The 21561-nt window shown below is 44.9% G+C and overlaps 1 protein-coding gene and 1 long non-coding RNA gene across 3 annotated transcripts in view; one reads left to right on the forward strand and one right to left on the reverse strand.

The window, feature by feature from the left end:
• The window catches only part of ABCA2 (ATP binding cassette subfamily A member 2), a 106089-nt gene that overhangs the window by 21597 nt on the left and 62931 nt on the right, over positions 1 to 21561 (forward strand). For both annotated transcript variants that reach the window (XM_081179576.1, XM_081179577.1), the window contains 7 exons: positions 6421 to 6514; positions 11959 to 12070; positions 13321 to 13487; positions 14947 to 15074; positions 16730 to 16828; positions 17541 to 17726; positions 19718 to 19936. In XM_081179576.1, the coding sequence (XP_081035702.1) occupies positions 6421 to 6514; positions 11959 to 12070; positions 13321 to 13487; positions 14947 to 15074; positions 16730 to 16828; positions 17541 to 17726; positions 19718 to 19936 (1005 nt within the window). The remainder of the gene's footprint in view (positions 1 to 6420; positions 6515 to 11958; positions 12071 to 13320; positions 13488 to 14946; positions 15075 to 16729; positions 16829 to 17540; positions 17727 to 19717; positions 19937 to 21561) is intronic.
• On the reverse strand, positions 2378 to 5745 carry LOC308579103. Its single transcript, XR_014004287.1, has 3 exons — positions 5512 to 5745; positions 3710 to 3786; positions 2378 to 2854 (listed from the first exon to the last, which is right to left on the reverse strand). It is a non-coding gene; the product is annotated as an uncharacterized lncRNA (long non-coding RNA).

Here is a 21561-nt window from a genome sequence, read left to right on the forward strand (position 1 = left end):
ATTATTGCAGCACCTTATACATAGGGCTTCCTTTGAAGATGGTTCAGAAAGTTCAGCTAGTGCAGGATTTGGCAGCCAGGTTTCTCACCAGGGCAAGACGGGTTGAACATATGACACCGATCCTGGCCTGACTACACTGGCTACCAGTTAGTTTCCAGGCCCAATTCGAAGGTTTTGACCTATGAAGCCTTCAGTGGCTCAGGACCACAGTACCGCAAGGACTGCGCCTCTCCATGTGAATCTACCCAGAACCTTCAATCATCCTCTGAGGCCCTTCTTTGTGTGCCCCCTCCCTAAGAGGTCCAGAGGGTGGCAACATGAGAAGGGATCTTTTCACCACTGGCTCCCCATTTGTGGAATGCTTTCCCTAGGGAGGTTCGGCTGGCGCCTCCATTGTACACCTTTAGGCACCAAGCGAAAACATTCCTCTTTAACCAGGCCTTTGACTGATTAAACAGTCTATGGACTAGGGGTGGGGTGTTATTGTTTTTATTTGTTATTATGTTACATATTTTGTGATTTTATATTGTAAACCACCCTGTGAGCCTCTGGTGAAAGGTGGTATAAATTTTTATTATTAATAATAATAATAGCTGTCACCTGTCAGCAGTCATTCCTTCAGCTCTGCTGAAAGACCAGCTCCATCAGACACCTCCTTCCCCCGATCTGTTTTTATACCACCTGTTCATTATAAGTACTACTGTTTAAGAACTGGAGCCTGAGCTTGCTTTTTTCCTCTTCCTTCTCTGCTCCCTTTTCCTTGTGTGTTATGCTGCTTTAGATTATAAACCCACAGGCAGGGAATGCCTTGTTTTAACTGACTACACTTTAAGCCACTCTGAAAGCCTTTTCGACTGAAGAGGGGGGAGGCGTGTTGGCTGACTCAGTGTCTCTCCTGAGAGTACCTGTAGGTGTATGGGAGGGGATGCAATGTCTTGAAAAGAAAGCTATCTTTCAAAGTTAATCCAACAACCAAGCCTGGCGAATCCCCCAATGTCTCTTCACCCCACACACATACATATTTCCGGAAGGCATCTTAAAATCACCACCTGCTGGGGAAGTGGAGCAGGATTGGGAGGGGTGGGAGAGAACTTTCTGTATTAATTACAGCAAATAATTCTGTGGCACTCTTAGAGACAAAAGTTTATGCTATGATGAAATCTCTAAAGACTGCTTCCCAGCTGCTGCTTCTTTGCAGGTTGGATTCAAACTCACACCGGCAAAATCAGGTGCCCAGCTGAAGTGCATCAAGCACTCTTTAAACTAAATCCATTATTTTTTAATTTGCACTTGTAACAGAAAAACCCCTAATATAATAATTGTGATAAAAATAATGATTGACAAAAAGCCATTACCAGCTGATGTTAACCAGAAAATGTTCCATCAGTTACATGAGAGCACTAGAACTTTTGAGTTGGAAGGTACTCAAAAAGATCGTCTAGCCCAATGCAATGCAATGTAGGAATTGCAGCTAAATAATCCCTGATAAATGGTGGTCCAATTTCTGTTTAGAAAGTTCTAAATAGGAGAGTGCATGACCTTCCAATGTGGTCTGTTCCACTGCTGAACAGCTCTTACGTTAAAAAGCTCTTCCGAGTCTCAATTTTCTTTTCTTTTGTGTGTGTGTGTGCAGGAAATTGGGTTTGGGAGGGTGCAATTTAGAGGCTCCATTTTTCAAATGAATAGAGAGCAGTAGATGTAGAAAACACACAATGAAAACAAATTTTTGTCGTTCAGTGTGGGAAGAGAGTTTTGTACAGTATATATGAATTTGATGTGTAAGAAAAGAAACCCCTCCAAACGGCTTAGAAATGTTCTGAGTCTTCCTTACCCTTAGAAATGCGTGATTGGTGAGTTGTTTTCATTGCAGTAAATCAGAGTCCACATATTCTTGCACTGCACCGAGACATTTTAAAGTCCTGCAGTGCTTTCCAATTACGGAGTGAAGAGGTTCTCTCATTATAGCCAACACCCACGTAAGAAGTTCCTTAGGAACATTGCTGTTTGATCATCCCACAAGTTGAGAAGGGCAAGTTGTGGGAGGCTTGAATGGGGCATGTAAAAGTTCATGATACCTCTTCAGAAACAGCAGCCCAAAATTTGCCTGCCAGAGGACATTCTTTCCGTAAGTGGAAACGTCTCCTCTGCAGGGAATCATTTTGTCCAAAGCAGCACCCCTTGCATTTAGAAATCAGAATTCTGAATCTCAGTAGGCCTTGATAGGAAAGTATTCTGGATTGCAATGCAGAGGTGGAGAACATCCAAATTTATCAGGTTGACATTCCTATGCCAGGGATTGGTGTGAACCCCCACTCCCAGGGCATATATACGGTAGTTGTTTTTTAAATGGGGAAAAAAATACTGGTACTCCTGGTACGCTGGTACTCCTTACTTGGTGAGTACTGTCACAATCTGGATATATGGTGGTGGTTCTTTGACTCTGTGCCTTGGCAGCATGAAGTGATTTGGATAAATGTGCTGAGTCATCACGGCAGTGCTCTTTAATGTGTCAGGATATTCTCCTCCCCCGCCTTCTGCAAAACATGCTCTGAATTATTTGGCCTGTGCCACACACAACACCTCGTTTACTTATTTATTTAGAAAACGCGTTCTTCCCCCCTCTGTTGCGACACTAGCTTCTCTGTTGTGGCTGGGGAGGGCCCCAAAACTGACCCACTTAACCATCCATTTAAAAAATCACCCAAGATTAAAAGGCAGCACAAAAGGCACATGGCCAGTGCCAAAGTGTAGGTCTTTTTTTCTTCTGTGTTTCTTCTTGTCCAGTACTGTACACAGCTGGAGATACCACTGAAGTCATGGGCATCCAAGGAAACAGAATGGATGGCTTGGATGGCTTTAAAAGAGGATTGAACAGATTCTTGGATGAGGGTAATAATAATAATAATAATTTATTTATTTATACCCCGCCCTCCCCAGCCAGAGCCGGGCTCAGGGCAGCTAACACCAGTAAAATTACAATGAAAGCATAATAGGGGGGGAAGGGGGGCAATTTAAAATACGGGTTAAAATACAATTTAAAATGCAGCCTCATTTTAATAGTATCCCATAGAACAAAACCATAAAGGGAGGGAAGCATAAGGGTCAGACTGAGTCCAAACCAAAGGCCAGGCGGAGCAGCTCTGTCTTGCAGGCCAGGCCCTGCGGAAAGATGTCAAGTCCCGCAGGGCCCTAGTCTCTTGTGACAGGGCATTCCACCAAGTCGGGGCCAGTACTGAAAAGACCCTGGCCCTAGTTGAGACCAATCTAACCACCTTGCGACTTGGGACCTCCGATGTGTTGTCATTTATGGACCTAAAGGTCCTCTGCGGGGCATACCAGGAGAGGCAGTCCCGTAGGTACATGAGTCCTAGGCTGCATAGGGTTTTAAAGGTCAAAACCAGCACCTTAAACCTGACCCTGTACTCCACCGGGAGCCAGTGCAGCTGGTAAAGCACTGGATGAATGTGATCCTGCTGCAAGGACCCCGTAAGGACTAGGTGGGAGATGGCGTGGTGACATACTGTGCACTCTTGCCATTGCATGTTCTTGGTGGGATGCAAATAGGGGTGATTCATTGCTGGCGGAGTTTAGGAGTGGTTGTGGCGATGCGCTTACCAAGCATTTTAATTTTGATAAGTAAAGGAAAGAAAGTAAGTTGACAAAGTTTTCATTTTAGCTAAAAATGAAAGCTTTCTATCTTATTGGTTACCTTTGAGTGTGTTGATCTTGCTTTGGGGCTGTGTAAACGATATGTCAGAAGCTTCAGGCTGGGAATTGAGATGGGATCTGTTAATTACAGCACAATTAAAATTAGCACTTAAGTGGGAGCTTCTGATGGTCCCAGCGGCTCAGGGCTAGCTGGCGAAGCTCGGTAGATGGCAAAAGAAGTGAAATCAGAACCACTGAGTTGGAAAAAGAAGAGACCAGGGTTTGATTGTCCTTGTACTGTGCGTGGACTTAGCTGCATCTGTGGGGGCAAGGGAACCTGGGAGGCTGCCTTACACTGAATCGGAGCATTGGTCAGCCAAGGTCAGTATTGTCTACACGGAGCGTCCATAGCTCTCCTAGGTTTCAGATGAGGAGGATCTCACAGTCCTACTTGGAGATGCCAGGGATTGAATCGGTGACCTTCTTCATGCAAAGTGGACATTCTACCACTCAGCTATGGCCCTTCCCCATAGGAGGGGCTTGCTTGCTATAGCAGCCACCATAAAGTTAAGGGAAAAGGGTAAAGATAGCAGATGGGTTCACCAAAGGTCTGTCTAGCCCAATGTCCCATTTCCCGTAGTGGTCAGCCAGTTGAGTTGGAGAAGACAGAAACTGGGCAGGGGAAGCAACAGCCCTTTTCTCCAGCATCCGCTATTAGGGGATAGACCGCTCCTGAAAAGGAAGGCTCCATGCAGCTGTCAAGCCTAATACTCACAGATAGATCCTTCCTCCCTCCCTCTATGAATTTGTTTAATTTCTGTGAGCCAAAGGCCTTCACCATGACTTATGTCACTGAGTTTTGCAAGTTAACAGTTTGCATTGTGTGGAGCAATTCAGTGGTTTACTTAAAAAAACAAAAACATTTTTATTGGTTTTTAAACAAATACAAACCACTTGTATTAAACACTTATCCAGCAGTACATCTAATGATGCTTGTTCTATCCATTTCCCCCCCAAAAAAATATTCATTTTATAACACAAATAAAAAACACAAACAGAAAAGACAAACCATACAAACAAATTATTATCATAACCTTATTTTTCTAAACATTGTTAGGTGGGCTTCCCCAAGTCCCACCTATCTAATTTTCATTTTACTTCATCTTTAGCAGTTTACATATGTCATAATTTCTAACTATCTTTTTTTTTTAATCACACTTAAAATAACTTCACATTATATCACTTACAAATAATACCATATCTTCTACTTCTAACCCTACAGCCTATATCCACTTCCAAAGCTATTCTAAGCTTATTCTATCCATTGGCTTTGACATACACATTCAATATTCAAAGATATTACTTAACCACTCCACTGGAGGAGGCGAGTGGTCCAGATCCCCTCCCATTTGTGATCTTCAATTGGGTGGCCTAATTCTGTTTCCCGTACAATTCAAAGGCCATGAGCACCCGCCGCTTCATGATCAATTAGATTGCTCTATATTAGGAAAGTGACTTCCTTCATAAGGATTCAAACAAAGCAAGTGTTCTAGACCACCTCCCATGCTCTCTAAACGCTGTGCAAGAGAATGAGCCTGAGCTACCTGAACCCAGGTAGTATGAGTGCCTTTTAATTTACCTTGTAGTTCCTCTTTGGAAATTGCTTTCCCTTTGGGAAGCAGGTCACAGATGGTGTGAACGCCTATGTCTTCCCAATTCTAGAACTGCTGATATTTGTCTGTGTGTCTGAAAGCTGGATGATTCAGGAACAAGAACAGTGGTAAAGGGTCAGGGACCAGTGTTTCTCCATGTTTTCCATGCCATAACCATTGATCTTGTAAACAGATTGTCTGCTTTCCTTACCTCATTCAAGGACAAATGTGAGAGTGGGTGGCCTCTTATTGAAAGTGTGGAAGGGACCATTTTGAGTTGAGCCCAATAGTCCTCTGTTCTTCTCCTGAGGGATGGGATCAAGTATATTTGATTTGAAAAGCAGCATAATATAACATTAAGTTAGGCATTCCCACCCCTCCTTTTGCTTTGTCTATAGAGAGTTTTGTTGCTTATCCTAGAATGCAATTGTTTACTTGAGATATTGTTGTTTAGTCGTTTAGTCATGTCTGACTCTTCGTGACCCCATGGACCAGAGCACGCCAGGCACTCCTGTTTTCCACTGCCTCCCGCAGTTTGGTCAAACTCATGTTGGTAGCTTCGAGAACACTGTCCCACCATCTCGTTCTCTGTCGTCCCCTTCTCCTTGTGCCCTCCATCTTTTCCAACATCAGGGTCTTTTCCAGGGAGTCCTCTCTTCTCATGAGGTGGCCAAAGTATTGGAGCCTCACGATCTGTCCTTCCAGTGAGCACTCAGGGCTGATTTCCTTCAGAATGGAGAGGTTTGATCTTCTTGCAGTCCATGGGACTTGAGATATAGGTATCTGCTATTTCTGGGGTTTTTTTAACTGTTTTTGGTTCCTGCATCTTATGTGTAAATCCCCTCTACAATTAATAAATTAATTGTTAATAGTAATTAAAAATAATGAATGAATAATGCTTTCCTTTGTCTTCTTCCAGGCAGTTTCACTGAATGGAAGTTCAAATACTATATATGAGCTGGGGTTGGGGAGAGAAAAACCTGACACTCTTTGGCCGTGTCTCTTTTGTACAGATCTGTGCTGGTGGTGGTTGGGGGGAAGGCCCTGGCAAAGTTTCGGGTGCTGCTACTCCTGCTTCTGGGTCTCTCTGACTTATTTCACCTCCTCCTCCTTTCCTCAGTGGGTGCTGGCTTTCGAGATCTTCATCCCTTTGGTCCTCTTCTTCATTCTGCTGGGGCTACGACAGAAGAAACCCACCATCCCTGTGAAAGAAGGTAAGCAGACCTCTGGTGCTGGGGTCAGCAGACTTTTTCAGCAGGGGGGCCGGTCCACTGTCCCTCAGACCTTGTGGGGGCCAGACTATATTTTGAAGGAAAAAATGAATGAATTCCTGTGCCCCAGAAATAACCCAGAGATGCATTTTAAATAAAAGCACACATTCTACTCATGTAAAACCACGCTGATTCCCGGACCATCCACGGACCAGGTTGAGAAGGCGATTAGGCCGCATCTGGCCCCCGGGCCTTAGTTTGCCTACCCATGCTCTGTGGACCTGGAAAGAGACCCCCACATGCCAACCTTGTAAGGTTAACCACCCCCATGTGGAGCCCATCATCCTCAATGAATTTGCAGTGAAATTTGAGGCTTTTCCATTTTCTCAGATCCAGCTGATCCCTTAATCCACAGGTGCAGTTTGCCTTGAATGTAACGATGGATAAATCAGCAGGATAAACCTTTCTCACCTGCTTGCTGGAGGGAGATGTGCACTTCATGGCTCCTTTGTGCATATGCAGTGGCGCTGTGCCAAAGTTGCCTGGTTATGAGAGCGAGATATTTGTAGGAAGTAACAGAAAATACTGGGCTGTAAAAACAACCACCACCCGAAATAGCATTGTTAGCAGCTGCTGGAAGCCCAAACCTTTGTGCTCGGGTCCTGCTTGTGGGTTTCCCATAATGGGCACCTGGCCGGCCACTGCGAGAACAGGGTGCTGGACTAGATGGGGCATAAACCTGATCCAAAAGGGCTCTTGTTATATGTTTGTTCTTTAGGTATTTTCAGTAGAAACAGCCAGAGGTTTATGATGGGAAATGTTTAGTGGATTACATATTCACGGCAGCAAGAATACAGATGGTTGGAAATTAGTGGGGGGGCGGGACACCAAAGGCTTAAAATGTACAAATAAAATGCTACTATGTAATTTGGGAGAGAGCACTTTATGTGAAACTGACTCAAAAACTTCATGTGGCTGTAGGGCAGAAAAGCTTTTGCGGCTGACTTGTGGCCGCTTATCCAGCATGCAAACAAAGACTCTGCAGGACAAACTACACCTGCTGCATTGCCTAATAGATGGTTGTGGTCATGTCTTCCTTTATATTGACATCAACAGTGTTCAGGTTCCCTCCCTGTGAAGTTTATTATTATTATTATTTAGATCTCAAATATGCCTTCAGATTGGACAAAAGGGTGGGCTGTTTGGTCATTTTTCTTTTTCAATATGTAACTCAAAGCGGCGTGGGTTTTCTTGCAACCATAAAACTCAATAAATGTATTTAAAAAGAAACTCCAGGGGTAAACCCTTTTTCACAGCGCTACCTCTGTGAAATGTTTCACACCTGTTCAGTGTTTGCCTGCAAAAGCCCAAGTTTGCCCAAGGAGGGGAGAGGAGGTGTCAGTAGCAGCCTGAAGACAGAGGAGCTTGCGGGTTCCTGAATTTTGGTTGGAGAGGCGTTCTCAGTCTCTCTTCTGGAATGCTAAAACTGATGAAGCACCTCTCTCTGCACAAGTTAAGGGCCCTGGGCCTAGATACTGAATAGAGAAGAGTGGGCAGCAACTCACACAGAGGCATAATGATCAGCCTTCTCCAAGAGCGGCTTGTTGAGCTGGTTGAACGTCTCATCATTCCACAGAGGGAACAGAAACACCCACTCTGCTTGAAGTGGACTGGAAACTGAGCACAGAGAAGGCGTGAGAGGAGCCCTGCAGCTTGAACAGGCCCAAGGCCTCCCCTACTGTGGTGCAGGAAATTATTAAACTATGCAAGGCAAGGAGAGAGTGGATGGATAAGTTTTTCTCCCTCTTTCACAACTTCATTGTTAACATCCAGTGAAGCTGAATGTTGGAAGATTCAGAACACTTTTTTTTTTTTAAAGGACTTATTAGTATAGTGCATAGTTAAATTATGGAACTCACTCCCTCAGGAGGCTGTGATGGCCACCAGCTTGGATGACTTTAAATGAGGATTGAACAAATCCATAGGAATGTGTGGTTCTTGCCGCCTGGTATGTTTGCAGACCACTGGAGCAGTTGCCAGACCCTCATGTCTGTTGCTTTCAGAGACCATAACATGCCAAGAAGCCAAACCAAATCGTGGAAGGTCATAACCAGCTGTGCAGGCCCTCCACTTAAAAAGAATCTCATATAGCAGGTGATCCTGAGGAGCTCGGAGCTTTTGCCAGCTGAAACTGATCAGATGCTGGACCAGAAGAGCTCAGAGGTCTGACTTCCCAGAAAGAGTCGCACATCAGTAGAAATCTCTTCATGTCTCAAGATCAGCATGGTGGCAACCACAGCTGTAACGGTTGTCCTTACATGGAGTTGAAGGGACAGGTTACCCCACCTAGGCCTGTGTAGTCGTCTAGGCCTGTGTAGTCACCCCAACTAGGCCCAACTAGGCCCCAAGACTTCCCAATTCCCATGCATTTTAGGTTTGCATCCTCAAAGAAAGAATTTGGGAAGTCTTGGGGCCTAGTTGGGGTGACTACACAGGCCTAGGTGGGGTAACCTGTCCCTTCAGTGTAAGGCGCCCCTTTGAGTTTAAGTAACCGCTTTGCAACAAATCTTTTTGGCACTACCTTCCATGCTTCAGTTGCTTGGAGAGCTGCTTTGCCAGAAAGCTACACATGCAGATGCTATGAGGTCAAGTGGGAAGGCTAGCTAATATCTCATAAGGTAGAACCAGGGTTCAGTACGACCGTAAGATTGGAGGACTGGGCCCAAAAATAACAAAATGAATTTAAATAGGGACAAATGTACAATTGCACATTAGGATGGGGAGTTCCTGACTTGACAGCAGGATGTGTGAAAAGGATCCAGGGGTCTTAGTAGACCATGAGCTTAACATGAGTCAACATTGTCATGCAGCAGAAAAAAGGAATACTATCCTAAGCTGCATCAACAGAAATCTTGTATCCCAATCAAGTGTAGTAATACACTTAATACAACCAAGTGTAGTATTACGTCTGCCTTGGTCAGACGACACTTGTAGTACTGTGCCATTCTATTTTTCTAGAAAAAGAGGAGCTGGAACTCACAATGAACACCTCCCTTGTTCTCTTGTAATGGCAATGCCGCCCACCTGAGAGGTACCGGAACTGAGTTCCAGTGAGTTCCGGCTGAAAAATATCCCTTGTACTGTGTCTCATTGTGTGCACCACAGTTTAAGAAAGATATTAACAAGTTGGAATGTGTGCAGAGGAGGGCGACCAAGATGACCAAGGGTTTGGAAACCAAGCCTTAGGAGGAACAGTTGAGGGAGGTGGGTACGTTTAGCCTGGAAAAGAGGAGACTGAGAAGAGATACGATAGCCATCTTCAGATATCTGAAAGGCTGTCACATCACATGGAAGATGGAGCAACTTTGTTTTCTGCTGCTCCTGAGGGTAGGACCTGAACAAATTGATTCAAGTTACAAGAAAGGAGATTCCGACAAAACTTTTAAGAATAACTTTCTTAGAGTAAGAAAGTTTAAGAGTGGGATGGACTCTCTCGGAAGCTGGTGGACCCTCCTTCCTTGGAGGTTTGTAAGCAGAGGTTGGAGGCCGTCTGTCAGGGATTATTTAGCCATTGCTTGCATTGCAGGGGGTTGGAATAGATGACCCTGGGGTACCTTCCAGCTCTACAATCTATGTTTCTAAGCAGCCATTGTCACCTTTCAGTTGTATCTCCATAAAGCCATTATTGTGATGTTTATGTTTTAGAATGTTTTACTTTATCTCATACATTTTTTTCTCTCCTCCCCACCCTCATTTTTTCTTTCTCCCCGTCTTTGAAATATGCTTTGTGTCTCCTCTAGTCTGTAAGTTGAGTTTCCCTTTTCTTTTTCTCTCCTCCCCCTCCTTTTGCTTTGCCCAAATTATTCTGGGGAAATGTTGCCATATTGACTCAACCCAGCTTTCACCAACCTGGTGTTCTCCAGATGTTTTGGACTAGAACTCCTATCAGCCTCTCCACGCACACCCATGCTTCCAGCATCATCTAGCTGTGCTGCCTGAGGCTGATGGAAGTTGTACTTCAAAACATCTGGATGGCACCAGATTGGCATAAGCTCATCTAACCCCTTGGACTTCTGCAACTAATATATAACTCAATTTAACCCTCATTTTTCTCACCCTTCCACTTCCTTCTTAACTTGTTGGGATGCTATTGAAATCATAGTGCTGTAAATTGTGCACCTAAGCGGAGCAAAGATCTCTGCAGATTTTAATCTGCAGCTAAGCCAGATTCAGTCATCTGTTTGCAACAGTTTGATACCAAAGAGCCTTAAAAGTCTGAGTTGATGGGATACCATCAACAATGGTATCCCACTGTTCACAATATGGTTTGCTCACCATACTCTAGATCCACCAGCCTTTTAGTTCCATTTGTGGCTTAGCTTTCCTTCCTCGCTTTGCATTCCCAATCCTCGTTTTGTCTCCTGGCTAGCTGCAGTTTGGGGAACTAAATACATATACAGATCTACAAGTGATGGGCCAAAGGCTATACGGAAGGCATAGGGTGGTTTGTGGTGTGCTTATTCGTCTCTTGCTACTCACCAACCTTCTTTCTCTTTCCTTCTAACCTACCTTCACCCTAGGATGTTTTTAACTGGCCAGCCAGAGATTAATGCTCATTTGAAAGGGATGGAAGGTCATTGGTTGCCTCACTCTCCACGGAAGCAAACAGGATTTTAATTCATTAGGCTTCAGGGATCTTTTTCTTCTTTGAATTTAAACCTAGAGAGTAGCAAGTAAACTTAGTGTTGAGCTCCTAAACACGCTCAGTCAGAAGTAGATGCAGGCTGGAGCTACCAAACTTGACACCGTCAGTGGTGTCTGGTGAGTGGATCTGTGCACATTGGCACAATGGCATCCCTTAATCCTCCTTTTCTTCCTTTGCGTCATGCTTGCTGGCGTCATTTGGCAGTTTGAGGATTGTGTGCTATTAGTTGAATTGCCCTGTGGATGCCTATAATCCAGCAAGTTTTTAAAATAATCAGTTTTGACATCAATTTCAAACATTTTGGGGCTGCAAATACTCTTCCATTATGACTCAGAAATAAAGAGGTTTTGGAGAAATGTTAACCTTTGAAATTTGCAGAGCAATGGGCTTAGCATCTGAATAAGCACTGAATTCTGAAATGCAAGGGAGAATTTTGTCTTGATTCTATGCCCCACTTTGTAATGAGTTTGCACCGTCACGCCACATGGCTTTTGTATGTGGGTGTGGGTGCAAATAGCCATTCCGTATCTGTCTGTTGACTTTACATCATGAGCTAAGTGGAGAGGATGACCTCTGACCCTTCAACCCTCTGAGCTGCACTCTCTGAATACTGTTTAACTTAACTGAATAAACTTAACTAGCTGGTACTGATCCAGCACGTGCGCTACTCTCTGAACTACTTGTGGGTCTCCCTGCCCTATAAATTCCCGCCTCCCCTCCTCTTTCTTCTCCCCTTCTCTAGCATACTACACAGCAGCCCCTCTCACCTCTGCTGGGATCTTGCCAGTGATGCAATCCCTGTGTCCCGATGGACAGCGAGATGAATTTGGCTTCTTGCAATATTCCAACTCCACGTGAGTCCACCTCTTTGTTTCCTAACCTACGCGGGAATCGTCTTCCATCTGAAGGAGGCACCATGTTGGCAAAGACTGCATTATACAGTGGCCTGCTCAAATAAGAGAGAAAGGCTTCATATATACAGCAAATGCACCTTCTCTGATGCCAATAGGCAGGGAGTTCCAAAGTTTGGGTGCTGCCGCATTAAAATATTTGATTTCTTACAACTGCAGGACCTGTGTGTCACCTGTAACAGTGTCTGTTCCACTGATTTATACATTTGAATGGGGACATAGCCAATAAGGTTATCCTGCAATGATGGTCTTTTAGGCGGGGCATTTAAAATTCCATGTGCATAATGCAAAGTCTGTGTGCATACACACACACGCGTTTTAGAGGAGTATTGACATAAGCAGCTAAGTGTCTGGTAGGTAGCAGCAGAAGGTTTCATGGGCATGGACTTTGTGCTACCAGATGCAGGGCCTGTTTTCCTAAGCTGACACATATGGGTGCAGAAGGTGGAAAAATCATAAGAGGCAGGATTAAATGATGATAAAAGGCAATGGTGATAAAATGTAAACAGCACAGTCTGTGCTAATTTGATGAAAGGTTAAATGCATGCAAATTAAACACAGTGATGATTCGTAACAGCAGTTCTTGGAAGTAACATTATTATTGCTAAGCTGATCAGCACCTGTAATCAGCGGCGTAGCCAGCAGCTTGGGCACCTGGAGCGGCACACATGCCGGGCACCCAGGGGCCGCTCATGGGGGCGATCAGTGAGGCGATCTGCGGCAATCCCGGCCCAGGGGGGATTTTGTCACCCCCCTCAGAGATGGCACCCGGGGCGCACCACACCCACCGCACCCCCTTTCTATGTCTATGCCTCTGCCTGTAATGGAGCAGGAAGTCACTGGTGTTTTTTATCCAGCGGTAGCCCTCCTCAGAGTAGACCCATTGAAGTTAATTGGCATCACTAAAAGGCTCATTAATTACAACAAGTCTACTCTGAATGAAATTTAGTCGCATGCAACCCATTGTCTCAGTTCAGGCCTGAACACCCAGAACAAAATTTTATCATTCTTAGTTTCAAGCCAGCTGAATTCCTCTGTTAAAGAAAACTGCAGTGTCACAAAGAGTTGCAGCCCAGCTGATTTGCTCCAGGTGCACCTGTTGGAGGTGTGGTGTTGACACTTCCTCCTTCCCCGCTCAGTGCCCCCTCCTTTGCAGCTGTGATAACTCTTGGTTGGTTGGTCCTTTCTCTTAGAGTAACACAGTTGCTGGAGCGGCTCAACGAAGTGGTGGAGAAGAGTAACCTGTTTGATCCAGATCATGCTGGCCTGGAGGAGGAGCTGGAGTCCTTACGGCGCCACCTGGAGTCTCTCAGCAGCAGTGAACCCAACACCATGGAGACTCATTTCAGCAACCGGGCAGGTGAGGTCCAAGGCTGGACCTTGCAGGGCAAATATCTGTAGCTCAGTGGCAAAGCACATGACTGAACCTAGAGTACTGTTACATGTTATTAGATTTTGGGAACTTCTGCTAGTGCAGAATTTGGCAGCCAGGTTGCTCACCGGGGCATGATGCTTTGAGCTAATTGCACCAATCCTGGTCCGATTGCACTGGCTTCCAGTTACTTTCCAGGCCCGATTCAAAGTGCTGGTTTTGACCTGTAAAGCCTTAAAGAGCTCAGGACCACAATACCTGGGGAGAAAATAGTAAAGATCTGATGAAGAGAGCACAGCAGAGGTAATATTTTCTGAGAATCCTACGGAAAAAATAATCTCTCAAAGGACCTGTTGATGGCATTTTACCATTGTACGGTTGAGAGTATTAACTTATGGTCTGTGTGTGTGGTTTGGGAGCTGCACGGTCAGGGGAAAAACAATGCTGTCCAGGGTTGTAAAGACTACGGAGAGAATAATTGGGTGCACTCTTCCCACCTTAGATCAAATCTATGCTTCCAGGTGTCATAAGAAAGCTGCAGAGATTGTGCAGGATAGTGCTCACCCCGGAAATGATCTCTTTCAGCTTCTGCCTTCTGGAAGAAGGTACAGGGTTATAAAGACTAGGACTAGCCACCTGAAAAACAGTTTCTATCCAAATGCGATTTTGGTTTTAAACGCAGTGTAAGGTAGTCTTTATAGGAGTACAGTCATACCTCGGGATAAATATGCTTCAGGATAAGTATTTTCAGGTTGCGCTCCACGGCAACCCAGAAGTAATGGAGCGCGTTACTTACGGGTTTTGCCACTTGCACAAACGGTCAAAATGACGTCACGCGCATGCGTTGAAACGGCAAAACGGGACCTGCACACGCGCAGATGCATCTTACATTCCATTCGGGATGCGAACGGGGTTCTGGAACGGATCCTATTCGCATCCCGAGGTACCACTGTATATTGTATTTAATTATGGGGTACCAGAGTTTTTAGGGGGTTAACCAGGCTGGGATAGCTGGGTTAGCAGGCTTGTTGGTTTTTGAATGTCTGATGTAGATTTTTTTGGCTGGTTAACATTCTATGGCCTTTTAAATGTGTTGTGGAAAATGGGATTATTGGTTTGTGTTTGTTCTTATTTTTATTGTATATTTTGTGTTTTTTATATTGAAATTTTTTGTGGTGAGCTGCCCTGAGATCTAAGGATGAAGGGCAGAATATACAAATATAATAATATATAATAAAATAACAACCTGAAAAACCTGCAGGTTCAGTCCCCACCATCTCCCATTAAAAGGGTCAAGTAGCGGATTAGAGGGAGGTGCTTTGGGGTGGAACCCACGATGCCCTGCATACAATGCTGGTGCCCGACAGCTGAGTGGCAACCCACTGGTTACAATCCCTGCCTTCCCTTCAACTTTATCATTTTTGCTTTTCCTCCCCTGACCCTGCAGCCCCCGGCTTCACGCTGGACTCAACTGCCAAGGACAAGCTGGAGTTCCAGCGGTTCCTCATGCAGAACCTTTCTCTATCCAACGAGACTGCTGAGCTGTTGGCAGGGTCCAAAATTAACCTCAAAGAGGTATGTCATTATTATTTGGCAGTGGGTGGGGAGGAGGTACCTGGGGGGAAGTTGCAGTTCCTGAAACCAGAGCTTGACACAGTGTTTGGCTGCATGTTAGGGTTGGTCAGGCAGTTAGAGCTGCACCTTAAATTATTGGTTGTTGTAATTATCCAATGTGTTCATGTCCCACATTTCTCCCAAGTTGGGATTCAAGGCAGCTGGAGAACATTTTTTAAAAGGTAATAAAAACAAAATGGTTAAAAGCGATAGTTAAAATGCATTAAACACATACATTAAAACATTTAGGTGGGTATATTTCTTCTTTTCTTATACTCTCTTTTTTCTCTGATCCCTTGATTTGAAGTTTTGTTATCCCACCCTTGTTTGTTTTGGTTGTTTTGCTATTCTTCCATTGGTTTGATTTGTTTTACTTTTACGTACATTATACACAATGATGTAAAAACTTAATACATTAAAAAAGGCGTTCTGTTTAAAAACAAAACAAAGCAAACATTAAAACACATTTGGAAGCAGAATTGAAATAGAATTTGGCCTGACAGCAGCCCAGTGGTCAGCATGGTCTGCACCTTAATTTTCAAACACCTGTCTGAATAAGAAGATCTTGGACTGCCAGACTGAGCTTTAGATAATTTTTGGCTCTAAATTTGGTATATTTGTGGCCACCCCCTTAGCTTACTTTGCTGCTGCTGCCTACATTATGGCCCTGCTAGGAATGGCAGACATTATTTTCTCTCCTCCCCCAGGAGTTCCCCCCTCCCCAGCAACCTTCTCCAACCAGCTGCAACTCCAGTCTGTGGTCAGGGATGTTAGAAGTCAGAGGAAGGGCCTGTGATGATAGAGTGTTGGTTCTGAACACCGTCTAAGTGAGAGTGGTGCTTCCTGCCTTCACTCCAGGATGGCCAACAACCTTCACTCTAGGATGGCCAAAAAAACAACAAGAAAAAGGGCAATTGCCACAATTGTCTTCCAGGGAAAGCAAACTTTATCCAATCCATGCCTGGGAATTTTGGCTCAGCCTTATTTTCTTATTATTACTACATTTATATCCCACCTTTCCTCCAAGGAGCTCAAGGTGGTGTCTGTGGTCCCCCCTTTCTATTCTACCCTCACAACAACCCTGTGAGGTAGGTGAGGCCATGCTGTGTCTCTAGAGTCATGTCTCTGGAGCTGCAAAATTGATTCCATGCTCTCATCTTGGACACAGATTTTCTGCCAGAGGAGCAAGAACAACAGTTGCAAACCCCAGAACACACTGAGGTAGCAGTGGAAGGCGCAGTGTACAGAACAATTCCTGTCACCCCCTAGAGAAGAAAGAGACATGTGGTGGTGACATGTGACTCTCTTCAGAGGGAGATGGAGGCAGCAGTGTATGGAGCAGCAGTGTATTCATTGTTTCAGTTTTCTCTATACTAATGCACAGCATATGAGAAACAAACAAGAAGAATTCGAGCTCTTAGTACTGGATGACAAATATGACCTAATAGGCATTACTGAAATCTGGTGGAATGAAACTCATGAATGGAATGTAGAAATTGAGGGGTATTACCTATTCAAAAGGAGGAGAGAGGAGGGGAGACTACCCCTGTTGGAATGCCAGCTCTGTCAAGAATGTAAGGTGCCAGAATGATCAGCTAACTATTTCTCCACTTCAGGTTTACCGACTGTTTTTTGGCACCTCTCCGGTCTCCGCAGAGGGTTTCCATGAGCCATGGGACCAATTCAGCACAGCTGAGAAGCTTCTTCACTTGGAGGTGAGATGGTTGCCCTGTGGTCTGGTGTAGATAGGAACAGACCACAGTGGGTTGCCAGTTGATTTTGGATGAGTCACATTCTGCCTGCCAGCTACCAGGGTTCTTACATAGAAGGTTGGGCTATCTGGGCCCTTTGGGGCCCCTCTGGGTGTCTGAAGCGTGTAGCCAAGATCCACTCATTGCAGACTAGCTGTGCCTTTAACTCAGTGATGGGGAACTATTTTCAGCCGAAGACCCGCATTCCATCACAGACAAGCTTCCAGAGTGGTTGCATGAGTGCTGGGTGCGGCCAGAGGCAAGAATGGGCAGGGCGAGAGGCAAAAATACAAACAGAAACAGATGTGGCTCTTAACCATATTCAGTAGCCTGCATTTCAGCCATGCAAAAGTCAGAGCCATCTCTATCCAAGCAAACAAGCTACTTGTTCACAATTGAAGGGCCCATTCCAGCAAGGCAAAAGCTCTCAAGGATGTTGTGGAACAAGGCCGGTGAAAAGTGTGGTCCTGGGGGCCAGATAGGGAGGCTTGAATGGGACCTCATTCAGTCCCTGGGATAACCCAACAGCCTCAGCTCTTGCAACTGGAGTCCATCCGTCTGTCCATCTGTCTGGGACCCTCCCTCCCCAGCCAAGTGAAGAGGAACAAGCAAGGCAGGGAGCTTTTAAGGCTTTATTCTTCTTGTTAATCTCCCTCGCCTCTTTTCTCTTTACCAGGAAAGTCTTCTCGGCAGCTGGAGGACCGTGGAAGATGGGCTGGTCCGCCAGGCCTTGCGCCATCCTCAGAAGGGCTCCCACAAGCAGGCCTTCCTGCACCTCCTTTCTCACGCCTTGGGCCTTGCTAGCCCTACCACAGAGTCTTCCAGTACCTACAGCCCCCAAACCTTTGTAAAGGACATGGAGGTGAGAGACTGAGGCAGGACTTTGTGTTGGTTGGTGGGAAGTAGCCAGGGTGGGGGCTACTGGTACCTCCTGGGCAGGATAACCCAACAACCTACCATGGGCTGGAACTGAGTGGTGGATCCAAGTTGGTGGTTTCTATTTGGGGCATAATCCATATAATTCAGTGTAGTTTCAGCTACATCTTGTAAACTGCTTTTTCTTTTGCATGGGACCTGTTGCAAGGCCTTCCTTCCTTGTTTGTTTGTTTGTTAAGGTGCTTATTTATACCTTGTCCTTGGGCTCCCCAATTTGGAGGTGCTCAAGACAGCTTTATGTGAGAAACTAGTGAAAATGACAGCAAAAGAAATAAAGATCTGACCCCCTATAACTTGCGACTGGTTTTGATTTATCTTCCTCCAGAACAGAGTAAGATCAGTTTTTGTTTTCAAGCTTCCTGCATTTAGGGAACTTGAAAATCAGTTGTGTTTTAGTTGAATACACAGAAAGGACAAAAGAGATTCCTCTGCAAAAAATGTCATCACTGTAGACACACCTTTGTTTAAAGCAACCTTTTTCAACCTGCTGTCCTACAGATACTTCGGAGTACAACTCCCACCTGCCCCACCTTCACACACAGGCCAGGACTGATGGGAATTGTAGTCCAAAGCTTATAGAGAACACCAGATTTGGCAAATGCTACTAGACAGCCAAATAATTGCAATAAAAAAATAAAATATTTGTTGCTCTATTTTTACTATTACTGTATTTTTATGGGGGGGGGGTAATTGGATGGTATGCAGCTAAGTTTTACTTATTGAAATTAATGGACCTAAACATAGTCATGCTCATTAATTGCAGTGGGTCCATTCTGAGTAAAACTTCGTAGAATACCACCGCATCTATGGGCTCTTTGCAATGTAGTCACCCACTGCTTCCATACACACGAGTCCTGCTTACCCAACACAATGTGTTCCTTTGAAATGGTTTGTTAGAAGAGCCTTCGCTTAAAGAATTGACAATTTCCTTTTATTCTGATGGGGAAATTTCTAATGTGTTCCCAACCACACAATTTTAGCCCCAAAAGAACACACCCAGGAAAACCCAGGGAAAAAAATGCTCTCTGATTTGTCTGATAGTTCCCCCTCCCTCCCTCCATTCCTCAGCCAGCCAGCCAAAAGCAAACAAGGAAGTAAGAAATGCTCTCTCTCTGAATATCTGAATCTGTGGTGTGTACTGTATCGTGAAGTTTGGATACTAATTCATCATGTTCGGAGAAGTGAATTTTAACTTAGCAAACATTTATAAAGCAGGATCTGGATGTAATTACTTAATCATTCATTCACATTGTTTTCATTACATATCTAATTACTTTTTAAACCATAATCTTTTATATGTCATTAGTTCTGCGTGTTTCATCTGCATTTCTTTTAATTTTTCTTAACCTGCCTTGAGTCCCAGTTCTGAGAAAAAGCCAGGCTATCAAGAAACAATAAATAATTTATTAATGTCCCTCCTTTCTCCCAAGCTGGGACTCATAGCAGCTGTTCTGTAAGCCTTCCCTGGCTCACCCTTCCCCAAGTTTAAAAAACTTCACTGACATTCTGCGACATGACTGACATTCTGTCAGGGCGGACCCTCCCATTGGGTAGAGTGGGATAGCTGTATCAGGCAATAGACATGGGAGTGAGCAGGGATCAGCTGCAAGGTGTTGGGAGGATTAGATTTGCGCGTGCCATGCATCTTCTGTTACTTATCTCCTAAGCTAGCATTATTTCTGCCTTTGGGTGTGACGGAGGGCACTGTCCTGACTCCAGCACTGCCATTCAGCTGCTTCTGTATACTGGCAGGTTAGCAACGTGGGCCAGCCCTGAATCCTACTATTGTCTTCAGCTGAGGAGTTAAGGCCCAGGTTGTGTTGAGGGCTCAAAGTGGCATAATGTCCAAGTGGGGCAGACCAGAAATCATTGCCAGCACTGCAGGTAAAGATGTCCTTCATCTCTTCCCTTCCCCAGAGCATCCTTTTCACGGCAGCTGTGCTGGAGAGCCTCACCTGCCAGCAGAACCAGGATGAGCTGAGGCGCATCCTGATTGTTCCAGAGAGCCGGCTCCCCCTTCTGCGAGCATACCAAGCCACCGTCTGCAATAAGAGCACCAGCCTGCGCAAGGAGTATTTTGGACAGCTGGCTGCCGAGTTGAAGGAGCAGCTGGATGCTCACAAGATCATCAGCCAGGTGGGTGCAGGATGGAGAGGGATCCTCATACATACACCATCCCAGGTTTCTGGCAGCAGTGACAACATGGGTCTGTGTCCCCTCGTGGATGAGGTGCTCAGTGTTTGGTATCTCATGCAACTTTTCTGCTTGTCAGCTCAGATGCTTGATTTCCAGTGTGTTTCGTCAAGGGGGTTGCCTTCAAGCTAAACTGCAAACCACTGGGAAATTGTTAAGATCTGTTAGCTTGATTCTTGTTCCTGGCAGCCACTGGCACTGTGGTTCAAAGCTCTCCAGGTTTCATGCATGCGCATTAATGCTCTATTTAAAAATAAACGTGTGCTGCGTGATTGGGCCAGTGGTGATTGGGCTAGTGGCCTATCTTGTCTGACACCCTTTTTTCACACAGGCCAAACAGATGCCCCAATGGGAAGCCTGTAAGCAGGAGCCAAGCGCAACAACACGCTCACTTCCTGTGGCTTCCAGCAACTGGTATTCAAAAGCATTGCTGCCTCTGAATATGGAGGCAGATCATGGTTATTGTGGCTAGTAGCCACTGACAGCCCTCTCCTCCAGGAATTTGCCTCATTATCTTTTAAAGCCACCCAAGTAGGTAGTTATTTCTGCCTCCCTGTGGGAGGGAGTTCCATAGTTTATGCACTGCGTGAATTTTCCACTATTCAGTTTCATTGGATGTCCATGACTTCTAGTGTTATGAGAGAGGAAGAAACTCCTTTTTCTATCCACTTCTTCTATGCCATGCATAATTTTATGAATTTCAATCATGTCGCCTCTTTCCCTCAAACTAAAAATTCCCAAATACTGCAAGCTTTTTTATAGAAGGGTCACTATATCCCTCTCAGATGCTGCTTGACTCCTATCCACCGTGGCCAGCATGGCTAATGGGCAAGGACTGCAGGAGTTGCAGTCTAATTTGGCTAATCTGGAGGGCAACAGATCACCCACCCCTGTTTTACACTATCCAGCAGGATATCCCTGGGCAACTCATGAGCAGGGCATGGAGGCAGCAATTTCCCCTCCACATACCTTGTTCCCAGCACCTGGTGCTTGAAGGTATAATGTTAGCATATGTGGAAGTCCCATTAGCTCTCACAGTTAATAACCACTGGCTAGAAATCTCCTAAATTAATTTGTGTAATACTTTTATATCATATATGGCTTTATATCATATATGGCTTGATTGTAAAAAAACAAAAAACCTCAAAGCAGTTTACAAAAAGAATTGAATGATAAAATTATCAGTGAAAACAGTTAAAAAGAACTGGTTAAAACATTCAGAATACAGTGGTACCTCTGGTTGCGAACAGGAACCGTTCCAGAGCCCCGTTCGCAACCTGAAAGGAACGCAACCCGCATCTGCGCATGCGTGGGTTGCGATTCACCACTTCTACGTATGCACATGTCATGTGCATGCGCGAGTGGCGAAACCCGGAAGTAACCCTTTCCGGGACTTCCGGGTTGCTGCGGGACGCAATCTGAAAAAAGTATCATGAAGCAAACATAACAAGAGTTATGACTGTATAATTAAAATCAGCGATAAACTAAAACAGATTCAAATGCACAGCAGCATTCTGTATGCCTGGGTAGGCTTGTCTAAACAAAAATGTCTTGGGCAAGTGCTGAAA

Source organism: Podarcis bocagei (genome assembly GCF_964188305.1).
Source record: "Podarcis bocagei genome assembly, chromosome: Z".
In the NCBI taxonomy this organism is placed as follows: domain Eukaryota; kingdom Metazoa; phylum Chordata; class Lepidosauria; order Squamata; family Lacertidae; genus Podarcis; species Podarcis bocagei.